This window comes from Odocoileus virginianus, chromosome 30 (genome assembly GCF_023699985.2).
Source record: "Odocoileus virginianus isolate 20LAN1187 ecotype Illinois chromosome 30, Ovbor_1.2, whole genome shotgun sequence".
Taxonomy (NCBI): Eukaryota; Metazoa; Chordata; class Mammalia; order Artiodactyla; family Cervidae; genus Odocoileus; species Odocoileus virginianus.
Window position 1 is genome coordinate 13,064,384 of NC_069703.1, and position 12,341 is coordinate 13,076,724.

Genomic DNA, 12,341 nt, shown 5'->3' on the forward strand with positions numbered 1-12,341 from the left:
ACCCTTTATTTATTATGAAATACTAATTGTTGTGAACAAAATTTTATTTCTGAAAGCAGTTTGGTTTTAAGCTGTCCCTTATCTTTGACTACCAGTTACTAAAATAAAAAAAAAAGATACATTTAATATTTTGGGGGGGGGTACTTTGGTAATTTTCTCAACAGTTTTTGGTAGTTTGCCTTCAAATCAAAATTATGTCTGGGTGCTCACATCATTAAGAGAAGTTGATAAAGTTATTGATAGAAAATTCAACAGTGACTTTGAGTTTGATTTTATTTTTTTGGCTTGGTATGACATTGGTCACACTAGTAATAAGCTTGTTTTTTCTTTATTTACTAATTGGTTTGATAGTCAGCTGCTCAGTCCCCTATCAACTCTTATTTGGGCTGATTCACTCAGTTTGTTACTTCATAAAGTCAGGGGTTTGTCTCACTGAAACCCAGGAAGGGTTAGTGGCTCTAGTTGTGTCCAGCTCTTTGCAACCCCATGAACTGTAGCCCACCAGGTTCCTCTGTTCACAGGATTTTCAAGACAAGAATACTGGAGTGGGTTGCCACTCCCTTCTCCAGGGGATCTTTCCGACCCAGGGATTAAACCCAAGTCTTTAGCTTGTCCTGCATTGCAGGCAGATTCTTTACCATCTGAGCCACCAGGGAAGCTCTGAAACCCAGGAAACTAGTTTGCAAATCTTTCTATGAAAAAGAAAATTAAAAAAAAAAATTAGTTAGGATTCCAGTGAGCATCTATACAAGTCTTAGTTTCTTACCTTCCTTTAAAACTTGTATTAATTTCCCCGGAAACATTTTGGCATAGGAGTGACAACTACAGTAAGATAACCATCACAACTTGAAATCTTCATTTCATTGAATGGTTTAATAACATGCATGAAAGCAAATAGGATTTACATGAAAGCTCACTTTTATAAATCATATTACATGCAATATTATGCTAACTTAATTAACCACGATTTAAAACAGTAACAACTAATCTTTTTCTATGTTGTATATTACGTCTCTAGTACTTATTTATCTTATTACTGGAAGTTTGTACCTTTTGTTGTACTTATTATTGAAAATTTGTACTTTTTGACTGACCCCTCTTAAATATATAATTAAATGTAATTTTAAAATGTGCAGTTAGAGTCAAGAATAAAGTGCCTTATTAATGAGAAAATTGAGGCAGGGATAAGAAAAATTAAGACTACGACTGGTTGAAAGAATAGAAACGTAGTTATCATTAGAATTTGCTTTTGCTTCTCTGTACATCTTGTTTTGTGATAAAGATGTACAAAAACAGTCATTTTAAATATCAGTCTTCAATTTACAAAGGCAGATATGGCATTGTTCCTCTTTAGATGATAATTTCCTTCCTTGCCAATTTATTATTAAGAACCAGCAAAATCAATGTAAATAAATGCAGCTCCACACATCATTACAGTGTGAGTAATAAAGTGCTGAGTATTTACCTACCTAGAGAGGGCCTAAAGTTATAATTGGGTCTAAACAAGATTTAGACCCAAAGTAATGTACAAGATAGAAAAAAAGATTTCAATCTTGCTTCTTTATCCTTATTGAATGTGATAATTTACCTCTGTATTAGCAGCCATTCTTAATTTTCACCTGTCAGATGAGATGCCAGAATGTATGTATTATCATATAAAAGCACTTACCTTTGGGGTTTCCCTAGTAGCTCAGCTGGTAAAGAATCTGCCTGCAATGCAGGAGACCCTGGTTCAATTCCTGGGTTGGGAAGATTCCCCTGGAGGAGGGCATGGCAACACAGTCTAGTGTTCTTGCCTGGAGAATCCCCATGGGCAGAGAAGCCTGGTGGGCTACAGTCCATGGGGTCCCAAAGAGTGGGATATGACTGAGGGACTAACACTTTCACTTTCGTTTTGACAAAAATTTCCTAAAACATAGAATTTGAGCAGATTTTTTAAAAGAGGGAGTTATATAAAAACAATAAATAAAACTGGAATATAGAGTTATAAAATTAAATAGCCACACAGGCAGACTGAGGTTAAATTCAACTAGATTGCTAAGGAAACCAAAGAAATTCCCTACTGTGGGATATCACCTTATTTTAACTTTTCTGAAATTTTTCATCTACATCTATTTTTATGTTCCTTTGCTTAGAAAAGATATCTGAAAAATTACAAATGTGTTTTTCAACAGGTAAAAAATGTTGTTAAAAGTGTTCTGAGTTAAAATTTTTTTCTCTCTTTGTAAGGTGCTTCCTGTGGCCTCTCTTTCCTTTTTTTAAAACTTCTTTCTAAAAGGCCACATATCCATTAAATCCTTTGATCTACTGCAGAGTTCTATAAAAGTATGGTTTGTGTTTCTTTTGTGATGTCAGAGTCTAACTGAGTATAGCATGAACTGAACAGTCCATCTTTACTGGAAGCAAAGACTCATGGAAAGTTAGTATAATTAATAGATTTGACGTTGCAAGCTCATAGGTGATTATTATTTATGAAAGACGAACATGTCATGCTCAAATCATCAAGCTAACATAGCAGCATTCTTTGGTAAGTTTTCAGTACCTGCAAATGCTTCTGTCTGGAACCAATATGAACAAAAAAGAAGAGGCTAAACTGATCAAAACATCCTAATCTTGTAACTTTCAGTGTAGCCTCTCTATGCCTTCCACCTTTAGAATGAGAAAATTTGAATTTTTAAAAACAATAGCCTTCCTGTCACTTCTCCTGAGTCCCTCTTGTTGCTTCACGCTTCTTGGAAAGCATGTGGCTGTTGGGGTGGCAAGAGGTGAAGTTATATGCACCGACCACTGCCTGTCTTTGACTCCAGGGACTTCAGTCCCCTCCTTACATAGCTTAACCTTATACCCCTCAAATGAAAATAGGGCCAATCTTCTTCTTCAGACTTTTGGGAACAAATAACATCAGTGTACCAGCTCTCTTCTCAAATGGACAAGATGGAAATTAAGTGGAATTTTCTTGCTCACATAGTAACATTTTTCATGTCCAATTTTCTCTCTCACCTTTTAATAGTATATTTTCTGGGTGATGAATATAAGAAAAAGACACCTTAATCCTGAAACAAATATTGTCTCTGAATCCTTTTCTGATTGCAGGGTTCCCGGCGGCATTTGTGACAGTCTGGGCTGTAGCACGAGCAACTCTGGCTGATGCAAGGTGGGTGAAAAAGAGGTAAAGTAAGAGCCTCAGACTTTCTCAAGGCTGGCTTCCTGCTTGGAGTTCACACTGGCGGCTGTTCTCGATGACATTGCCCTTTAGGGATTACCCGGTAGCCTCTCATACATTACCAGCCAGCTATCCATTCCAGAGTCATGGGACAGAAGGACTCACAGACCCAGTTGGGATGCTTGAACTCCATGGTTTATGAAATCAATTTGAAACATACCATGAGAAGCTGGGGGAAAGAGATGGGTTAGTTAACATACCTAGGATGTTGTGCACACGGGTGAAAGGGCCACACTGCCTGAGTCCTGGGCTAGGCAATATTCATATCTCCTTTCTCTTAGTCTCCGCCACATCAGCATTCCCCACTGACGCTGTGGTTACGAGGGCCAGAAGTAAGGTTGCAGCAAGGAGTCCCACAGACAGACGGTGCCCTGGGCCAGGGACACACACTTGCCGTCTCAGAGAGATGTAAGGGCAAGTTTATGTGCCATGGCGCTAACTTGCCACATAGCCTACTCAGCAGCCCTAGGTTTTATTTGCATTCTTTGGGCAAAAGATATGTGGCCATGAGTTCCACCTATTGGTGCTTAATTAAGACATCAAGAATATCAAGGACTTCCTGTCATCAAGGGATACTTTGTGTCTCATATGTTTGGTGAACTGTGGATATTTAGTGCTAGTTGCCCTAAATATCCAGTATTCATGCTTAACACACACGTGTTCTACTTACTACTTACATATATGTGATGTCAAGTATAGATTTACTCCACCTCTTTGTATTCTTGTCTTGCATAGCATAGGTAAATTTATTAAAATGATAAAACAAGTGCACATTAGAAGTGGAATCCATCCTAGGGAATCACTAGCCTCTCAGTCGCCTGTTGCTCTTTTGATGCTACATGACGCATGGATGCTGAAACATTCATTGCTTCATATTATTTCTATTTTTAGTGATGATGAGTCAAAGAAGAGAAAGGAGAACATAGAGAAATATTCAGTGCCTGCTCTTTGCTTTCACTGTCAAATTTATTGCTTGGACTGAATGTATCTCCCCCAAATTCATATGTGGGAAAACCCAACCCTCAATGTGGCTATATTTGGAGATAGTGCCCGTAAGGAGGTAATTAAGGTTAAATGAAGTCCTGAGGATAGGACTCTGATATAACAGGATTAGTGTCTTCATGAGAAGAGAAACCATAGGGTGCCTTCTCTCTCTGCATGCATAAAGTAAACCTTTTGTGAGCACACAGCAAGATGATGTCAAGGATACTGGTTAGTGGTTAGGTAACAGGGTGATGTTTTGGGAATCTTAATTACCAGTCTTCTGGTTTTAACCAGCCCGGAGTCTACATGCTTGTAGTCAGCATGTAGTCAACATCCTCCACTGGGCTGGTGCTTAATTTCTGCAGGACAGTGCAAAGTTATGCATTAGATCATTATCTATATTTCTTCAGGAGAAACTAGGAGTCCTGCAACTCTGTTCATGTTGTTACTACTTTTCTTGCTTGACTGCTTTTCCTTGGTTTCTGCATTTTCTCACTTCCCTAATTAGTAACTGTTTGAGTCTGCTCTTTGAAACATGGGGAAGCCCTTGAAGACTGTCAACTAAAAAATATAGTCACAACCTGAAAGTAGAATTATTTTGTTTGGTGTGCATGTTTAGAACTCAGAGCCCGGGAGACAGTATCTCAGTAGCTCTGAGAAAACTGCTCCAAGGAGGCAGGAGGAGGGAGTTAGGCTTTATACAAGTTTGTAACGAAGGGAGTAGGCAGTCTGAACATCGAAGGTTCAATATCAAGTTAAGGAATTTAGCATTCTATGTACGGGAAGATGCAAGCCTCTGGACTCACTGAGTTCATTCTTTTCATATGCAGCTCAGCTCTCTGGCGCCAAATCCTATTTCCATGTTCACCTTTGGGACTGGCTGGTGGCTGTTTCTTGCATTCCCCCAGTTTCTCAGCAAGGAGGGAGGGAGGCGGGTGAAGTGGGAGGTGGCTGCCTCTGTTGGATCACAGTTTTGGGAGCCCTTGTTGACATTTGGAGGCCAGAAATTACTGAAGGCTGTGACGTTTCTTGTTTGATATGGCAGGAGATATTTCCATTTCACAAGGCTAAAGCTTTTTCCCAAATAATAAGTGGGAATGTGGAAGGGCTTGTACCCGGAAGGATCCTGTAGGGTTTCATTTTTACTTACCTTTATCTCTTTTTGCTATTTGGATCTGCTGACACTTGGGGATTAATGAGGGCTTCCCAGGTGGTGCTAGTGGAAAAGAACCAGTCTGCCAATGCAGGAGACCTGGGGTTTGATCCCTGGGTTGGAAAGATCCCCTGGAGAAGGAAATGGCAGCCTACTCCAATATTCTTGTCTGGAGAATCCCATGGATCGAAGAGCCTGGCAGGGTACAGTCCATGGGGCCACAAAGAGTTGGACATGATCGAAGTGTCTTACTATGCACATGGGGGTTCATGTTATCTACATTGTTATCATTATTGTTATATTTACACAGCAATATTGGAAATCTCAAAGAAAACCTGCAGACTTGCTGTTTGATTTCTTGAAGGAGAGAGGGAGGTTGAGTCAGTAGAGGTAGTAAATAATGCTAAATAATTTTACCCCAAGATATGTAACCAAATCACTCAGATTTGGAATTTTAGAGAAGGTAGAACCAAAGGCATTGTTTCATCCAGTCCTCAGTTTTGAGAGATGAAGAGAATGAGACCTGATGGCCTATACATATCCTGGAGCACTTCAATTCATTCATCCATTCAATTCATTCCATCCATTCAAGGCCTCTTCCAGGCCTTGAGCATGGAAAGAAAGCAAATATATTCATAGTGCATTATATATTGAATTAAATAGGTAGTTTCCATAGTTATCTTGCATTTTTTTCTTAAAAATTATAAACTAGGTATTAAGTTATTAATAATCATAAATCTTTTGCTGAAAAAATAGGAAATATGAGTTTATTATTTTGAGAAAAAATCCATTAGGTGCATAATACTTGCAAAACTACAACTGGTACTAAATATTGCTCTAAAACAGATGAATTAATGTAAAAATATTAACTATAAGTTAGATCATATGACTCCTCTGCATAACATATTTATTCCTACCTTACCTTAGAATAAAATCTTGAATTCTATAGTGCTCTGATCTGAGTATGATAATTGGGCTAAGAGGTCATTTTACATTGATTTTGCATAGAAAATAAAATTGTGTTACCACATTCATGGCATAATTTCATAATTGCCTGATTTGATTTCTCATGAAATTCAGCTTGTCTAAGATAAAAAGATTTTTGGGTTTTCTTGAGTGTTGTCTAACCTACGTATAGTGTCATGTCGCAAAGTTCAGGTGGAGAGAGAAGACTGGGAGCATCTCCAAAGGCCAGATAGGGTCCTGGTTCATGTCTGTTACACTTGAGATTTATCTTTTTTTGATCTGGCCTTTCAAAGCTAGAACTCTTATTTTCTCTGTATCTTGGACATTTAGAAATAAGCAGATAAGACCCAGTTTTAGAAGGTACTCTGAACTATTGAATATACAAAAAGTTTCTTCCAGTTCTAAAGCTCTAGTGAAGTGTTGACTAAGGTAGGGTAAGATAATTGGGTCCTGTAGTTTGTCGTTGTTGTTCGGTCGCTCAGTCATGTCCGACTCTTTGTGACTGCAGCATGCCAGGCTTCTGCGTCTTTCACCATCTCCCAGAGCTAGCTCAAACTCATGTCCATTGAATTGGTGATGACATCCAACCATCTCGTTCTTTGTTGTCCCCTTCTCCTCCTGCCTTCAATCTTTCCCAGCATCAGGGTCTTTCTCAATGAGTCAGCTCTTTGCATCAGGTAGGTGGCCAAAGTATTGGAGCTTTACAGCATCAATCCTCCCAATGAATATTCAGGGTTGATTTCCTTTAAGAAATTTCCTGCAGTTTAGATTGCACAAATGACTTAAAGAGTGAATAATTTTGTTTCTCTTTCTTTTTAACTTACAAAAGCAAAATACCTTATGAGATACCTTATTACCATCTCCCTGCTCACTCAAAGGAGATAAGAGATGCCAGTAGGAGCATTAAGGCTTGCAGTGAAAAGGACCAAGAAATGTTATACTCTGTAATTCTTGGGAAATCTGCATGGCTTTGAGGTTACTTCACTTCCTCTTCTCTTATCAGAGTGTGAGTGTTGGAGACAATACAGTATTCCAATACAGGATCCCTGTGGCAGAACGATGCATTTCCTGCTCCCAGCTTGGCTGCAGAAGGACCTACTTTCCTGTCTATGCTCTACTATTAAAGATGACTGTGTCTCATCTCTACTATTCCAGAATTACATATTTACTGACATTTGTTCCTGCATGTCCTAGGGTGTTAAAATTTATTAAAAAAAATCTGAACAGAGGGTAGTTTCTTGGTCATGTTCACAAACACAGGTCATTGAATAATTAATGAAAAACAAGAATCAACAGCATTTCCTTTAAAAAAATCTGAAACTTCAGTTGCCTCTTATCAAGGGCAAATTTAAAACTTTGACACTGAAAGTGATCAAAGTCAAGTTTTTCTTGTTTTTAGAAGTAGCTGATTTGACCTACTTCCAGATACGAGTATTTTGTAGAGCTAAAATTGTGTAATTGATTTCCAGCGTGTTAGGAGACACCACAATGAAATGTCATTATGGCACAAAGAAAGAGGATTATGAAGATATCACCAAATGTCAAAGCTGAAAAGAGAATTTATGAAATCCAAGAGTCTCATAGCTAGTGAATCAGTGTTCAATTTATACTCTCACAATATGTGCCTCTTTCCTTACAGTAGGAAGCCTTTTTAGGGTAGTGTGATAGACCTTTTGCATGACTCCATAACACTATCTTTTTCTTGTCTGGCTGAACAATGTGGATAATAGGTGCATGCAGATAATATTGGGCAGTGTTCAATACTGTGTAAACAAGTAATGTATGCAAGTTACTTGTGTAAACAAGTAATGTATGTTTGATGTCCATTCTGATTCAGTCTTCAAGCCCATTGATTTTGCTGATTTCAGTGTGGCTGGATCAGAATTAAACTTTGGTGTAGGAGTTTGGTCGATTTAGCTGTGGTTCCTCCTTCCAATGGAATGCTGGGCTACTGAGCTCTCTCAGTACTGATATGGAAAGAAATTAAAGATATGCTATAAAAAGGAAAAGGCAAGTTACAGAACAGAATGTACATTGTGTTTTTGTAAGATGGGGAAAATAATATTATAATATCTGTATGTGTTTGTATATGCACAACAAAACACTGAAAGCATGCACAATAAAGTAATAAAGATTAACCTGTAAGCAGAAGGGCAAGGTCAGAGATAGACAGGAAGATGGGGAGGACTGAAATGTCTCAATGTCTGTCTTTTTATATAGGTTGATTTTTGAAATGAGAATATGTTGCTTACATAAAAAATTAAAATTTTTGTTATTATATGTGTGCTGAAAATGTTTTCCTTTCAAGAAATAGTTGAAATAGCTTTTTATTATCCATAATTTGTTCAGTAATTTATTTTTTTTTTGTTCAGTAATTTGAAAGTAACTTCTTAATATAAGTTTATCATCTAGAATAAAAAAATTGTCATTATATCACTAAAATTTCTTCATAAGATTTTATTTACTAATGCTACAATCAATGTTAGGTCTAAGGAGACAGAAACTGAAGGCTTTTATTTACGTATCTTTAATTTTAAAAAACTCTTTAAAGTGCTATCTTAAAGTTTCAAGTGGAACTAGTTTTTCTCAACTCTGTTCCATTTATTCTAGTGTAAGACCTTTACCACAAACCAGATTGGGTGAAGTTCAACTTCCTTTGAATTCAGTTAATTCAAAACATGTTTATTGGCTACCTAGAGCCTGTGTATATTCTAGGCACTTATAATAGAAAACAAAAACAACAGCAATCTCTGCCTATCTAAACTTAAATTCTAGTTGGAGCAAGCAGGAAGCAGAAAATAAGTATAGCAAATAGGTAAATTATATACTGGTGGCTCAGACGGTAAAGAATTTGCTTGCAATGCAGGAGACCTGGGTTCAATTCCTGGGTCAGGAAGATCCATGATCCTTGGGAAAGGGAATGCCAACACACTCCAGTATTCTTGCATGGAGAATTCCATGGACAGAGGAGCCTGGTGATCTACACAGCCTGCAGGGTTGCAAAGAGTCAGACACAGCTGAGCAACTAATGCATTTTTATTAATACTGTAAAAAAATAACTTAAAAAAAGAAGATAAAAGTCATCATGTTATGCAAATATGAAATGACTACCTATAGAGATTTTTTGACTCACTGATTAGTAAGCTAACCAGTAAGCTTAGCTTAGTAACCAGTAAGCTATTATAACTGGTTCAAAGGAGAAATAAAAGAATCACATGTTTATATTTAGTACTGTGAATGCTGAAATGATTTTACAAATAAATGTAAACACTGGTCAATATTCACAGATCAGTAGTCACTTACATTTTACCAAACAGCTAATTTTCCTTTCTAGGGATAAAAATCATTTATATTCAGTTTTTTCTACATTCCTATTAACAAGGATCATTTGTATTATTGTTAGTTTTATGTTGCATGTCTATGGATAAGAATGTATTAATGTCAGTGTCTTGCAGCCAATGGGGTAAATTCTGAAAATGGGAGGACTTTCTCTATCACCTGTTAAACTCTGTTTAACCGTTATGGCTCATTCCAGTGATAACAAAAGTAAAGAATCAATAGTACCATATTTAGAAGACTAAGTTTTTGTGGCTCTGGAAACATAGTTTTGACTCTTGTTATATAAATAATACACCACTAATTATAATACTTATCCCCAAAGGGTAGCTAATAGTATAGAAAGCAGGACTCACTACATTTTTTCCGCACTGGGAGTTTTAGGAGCTTTTTTTTTTTTTTTTGGTCTACCTGTTTCTTTTTTTTTTTTTTTTTGGTTTACCTGTTTCTTAATCACAATCCTGGGTATGGAGTTTCTGGTAAAACTTAAAATGCTACTTAATTCTTATTGCTTATTTGCTTTGCCAGTCTATTCATGGAAGTTCTTTTTCATGTCTCAGATGCTGGGAACTTAGTGCTGGAGACATCAAGTGGATTTACCAAGCCCCAATATTAGCTGCTATTGGGGTAAGTTTAAAAGCCTGTATAGTTTTTAAAAAAGAAAAACAAGATGTATAATTAAACTTTTGCTAAAATCCAGAGAAAATTTGTTGGTCACTTTGTTTATAAAATATATTATATAACCTCATGTTATATAATAGCTATTGAGAAATTCTGGGTTGGGAATTAGATCCTTGTTCCTGGCTGACACTGAGATCTGTGAAGAAAGCACATACCCTCCCTTTAATCTGCTAGCACATAGGAAAAATTCTGGGACTTCAAAATATCTATGAACATTTACAGGTTCAAGCAGTTGGGAGGTCCTTAAACTCTTTTCTTTTTTCAGCCATTATTTTATAATGTTCTGATTACCTGGTAATAGGTCAGGAGGACAGGTCAAGATGGAATAGCAAGAGAACAAGAATTATAGAGAGGGAAATATGAGAGTATAATTTATTATAAAGCATTGTCTAAAGCTTTTATTTGACATACTTTCCCAAAGGAGTTAAGAGAATTCCACATTGACGTGTATCCTCTAATAAGTAATAAGAAAAAGACTAGACTTGGCAATCATATTGCATGGGACCTTATCTGCCTGTAATATTTCAAGTGTATGTTATAGTTGATTTTTGTCTGAAGGCTTGTCATTTGTTTGCAGATTTTGTGTGTGTCAGTTGCTCAGTTGTGTCTGACTCTTTGTGACCCTGTGAACTGTAGCCTGCCAGGCTCCTCTGACCGTGGGGATTCTCCAGGCAAGAATACTGGAGTGGGTTGCCATGCCCTCCTTCAGGGGATCTTCCCAACCCAGGGATTAAACCTGCATCTCTTACATCTCTTGCATTGGCAGGCAGGGTCTTTACCCACTAAGCCACCTTACTCACATCACCAATACGGACGAGAAGTTTACATGCCGAGTTTTCTAGATTGCAATGTGAAACAGTTAAGTTAGGTGATTATGACTGAGGGAGTTAAAAGTCGTTCAGTTGTATTTGACTCTGCGACCCCATGGACTGTAGCCCACCAGGCTCCTCTGTCCATGGGATTTTACAGGTGAGAATGTTGCAGAAACCAGTAATCCAGAAACCAAGCACCACACTTGGAGAGTTGGAGAATCCATGTTTATTATGCTGGCTGGTCCAAAGGAGTTAACACTCTAAGCTCTGAGCCCCAAACAAAGGGGTTTTATGGACAGACTATAGTGGGCAACACTAGCTGTTAATAGGCTGATTTAAACTAAGGGGTTTTGTGTGCGGGAACAGCAGTCAAGATGGGGGGGGGATGCCTGACCTTTACACGGAGAGGCATGATTAAGCAGGTTTGCAGGGGCAGGCCAGTTGCAAACAGTAGGATGAGGGTGAGTGAGATAAGCTCCAGTTCCTAGTATTGTAAGTTCCCACTTTCTGAGACTATGTGACCTATGTGATCCAGACTTTGCAAGGAGCAAGCTGAGTTACAGAGGCCGAAGGAGCAGGAGGTTGTGTAAAATTTTAACTTTTCCTCTTCAAGAATATTGGAGTTGGTTGCCATTCCCTTCTCTAGCGGATCTTCCTGACCAGGGATCGAACCTGCGTTTCCTGCCTGTGTCTCCTGCATTGGCAGCTGGCTTCTTTACCACTAGCGCCACCTGGGAAGCCCCTAGGTGTTTACAGAGATTCTGAAAGATTTGCCATTGGTGAAAGGGAACCAGAATGATGGTACAGTCAATACATTTTGAAGGAAACTTGAGTGGGACGTCATTTTCATCTTCTAGAACTAACATTACACAGATCAAAAATTCTTAAATCTTTTTTCCATATTAGAACATCCATTTAATTTCAAAAATCAGAGAAGAGATTCACGAGCACCTTTCTATTCACTTGAAGCTACCTTTTTGTTTCTTTATTACGATTCAGGGTTATCTCAATTCCTTTTAAGATTTCATCATTTTATGGTGGAAACAGCCTGTACGGGAAGAGATGCCCAGGTCTCAGCTCCTGGAGTGCAGTGCTCCTTCTTCTGAGCTCTTCTGAAGCCTGAAAGATGATGCTAATAATAACAACATACATAGCCAAGAGCTTACCACCACTGGGCACTGTTTTA

General features: G+C 37.9%; 1 protein-coding gene across 2 annotated transcripts in view; it reads left to right on the forward strand.

The window, feature by feature from the left end:
• PTH2R (parathyroid hormone 2 receptor) overlaps positions 1 to 12,341 on the forward strand; it is a 91,989-nt gene that overhangs the window by 43,914 nt on the left and 35,734 nt on the right. For both annotated transcript variants that reach the window (XM_020893662.2, XM_020893661.2), the window contains exons 8-9: positions 3,094 to 3,154; positions 10,223 to 10,289. In XM_020893662.2, coding sequence (XP_020749321.2) covers positions 3,094 to 3,154; positions 10,223 to 10,289 — 128 coding nt within the window. The remainder of the gene's footprint in view (positions 1 to 3,093; positions 3,155 to 10,222; positions 10,290 to 12,341) is intronic.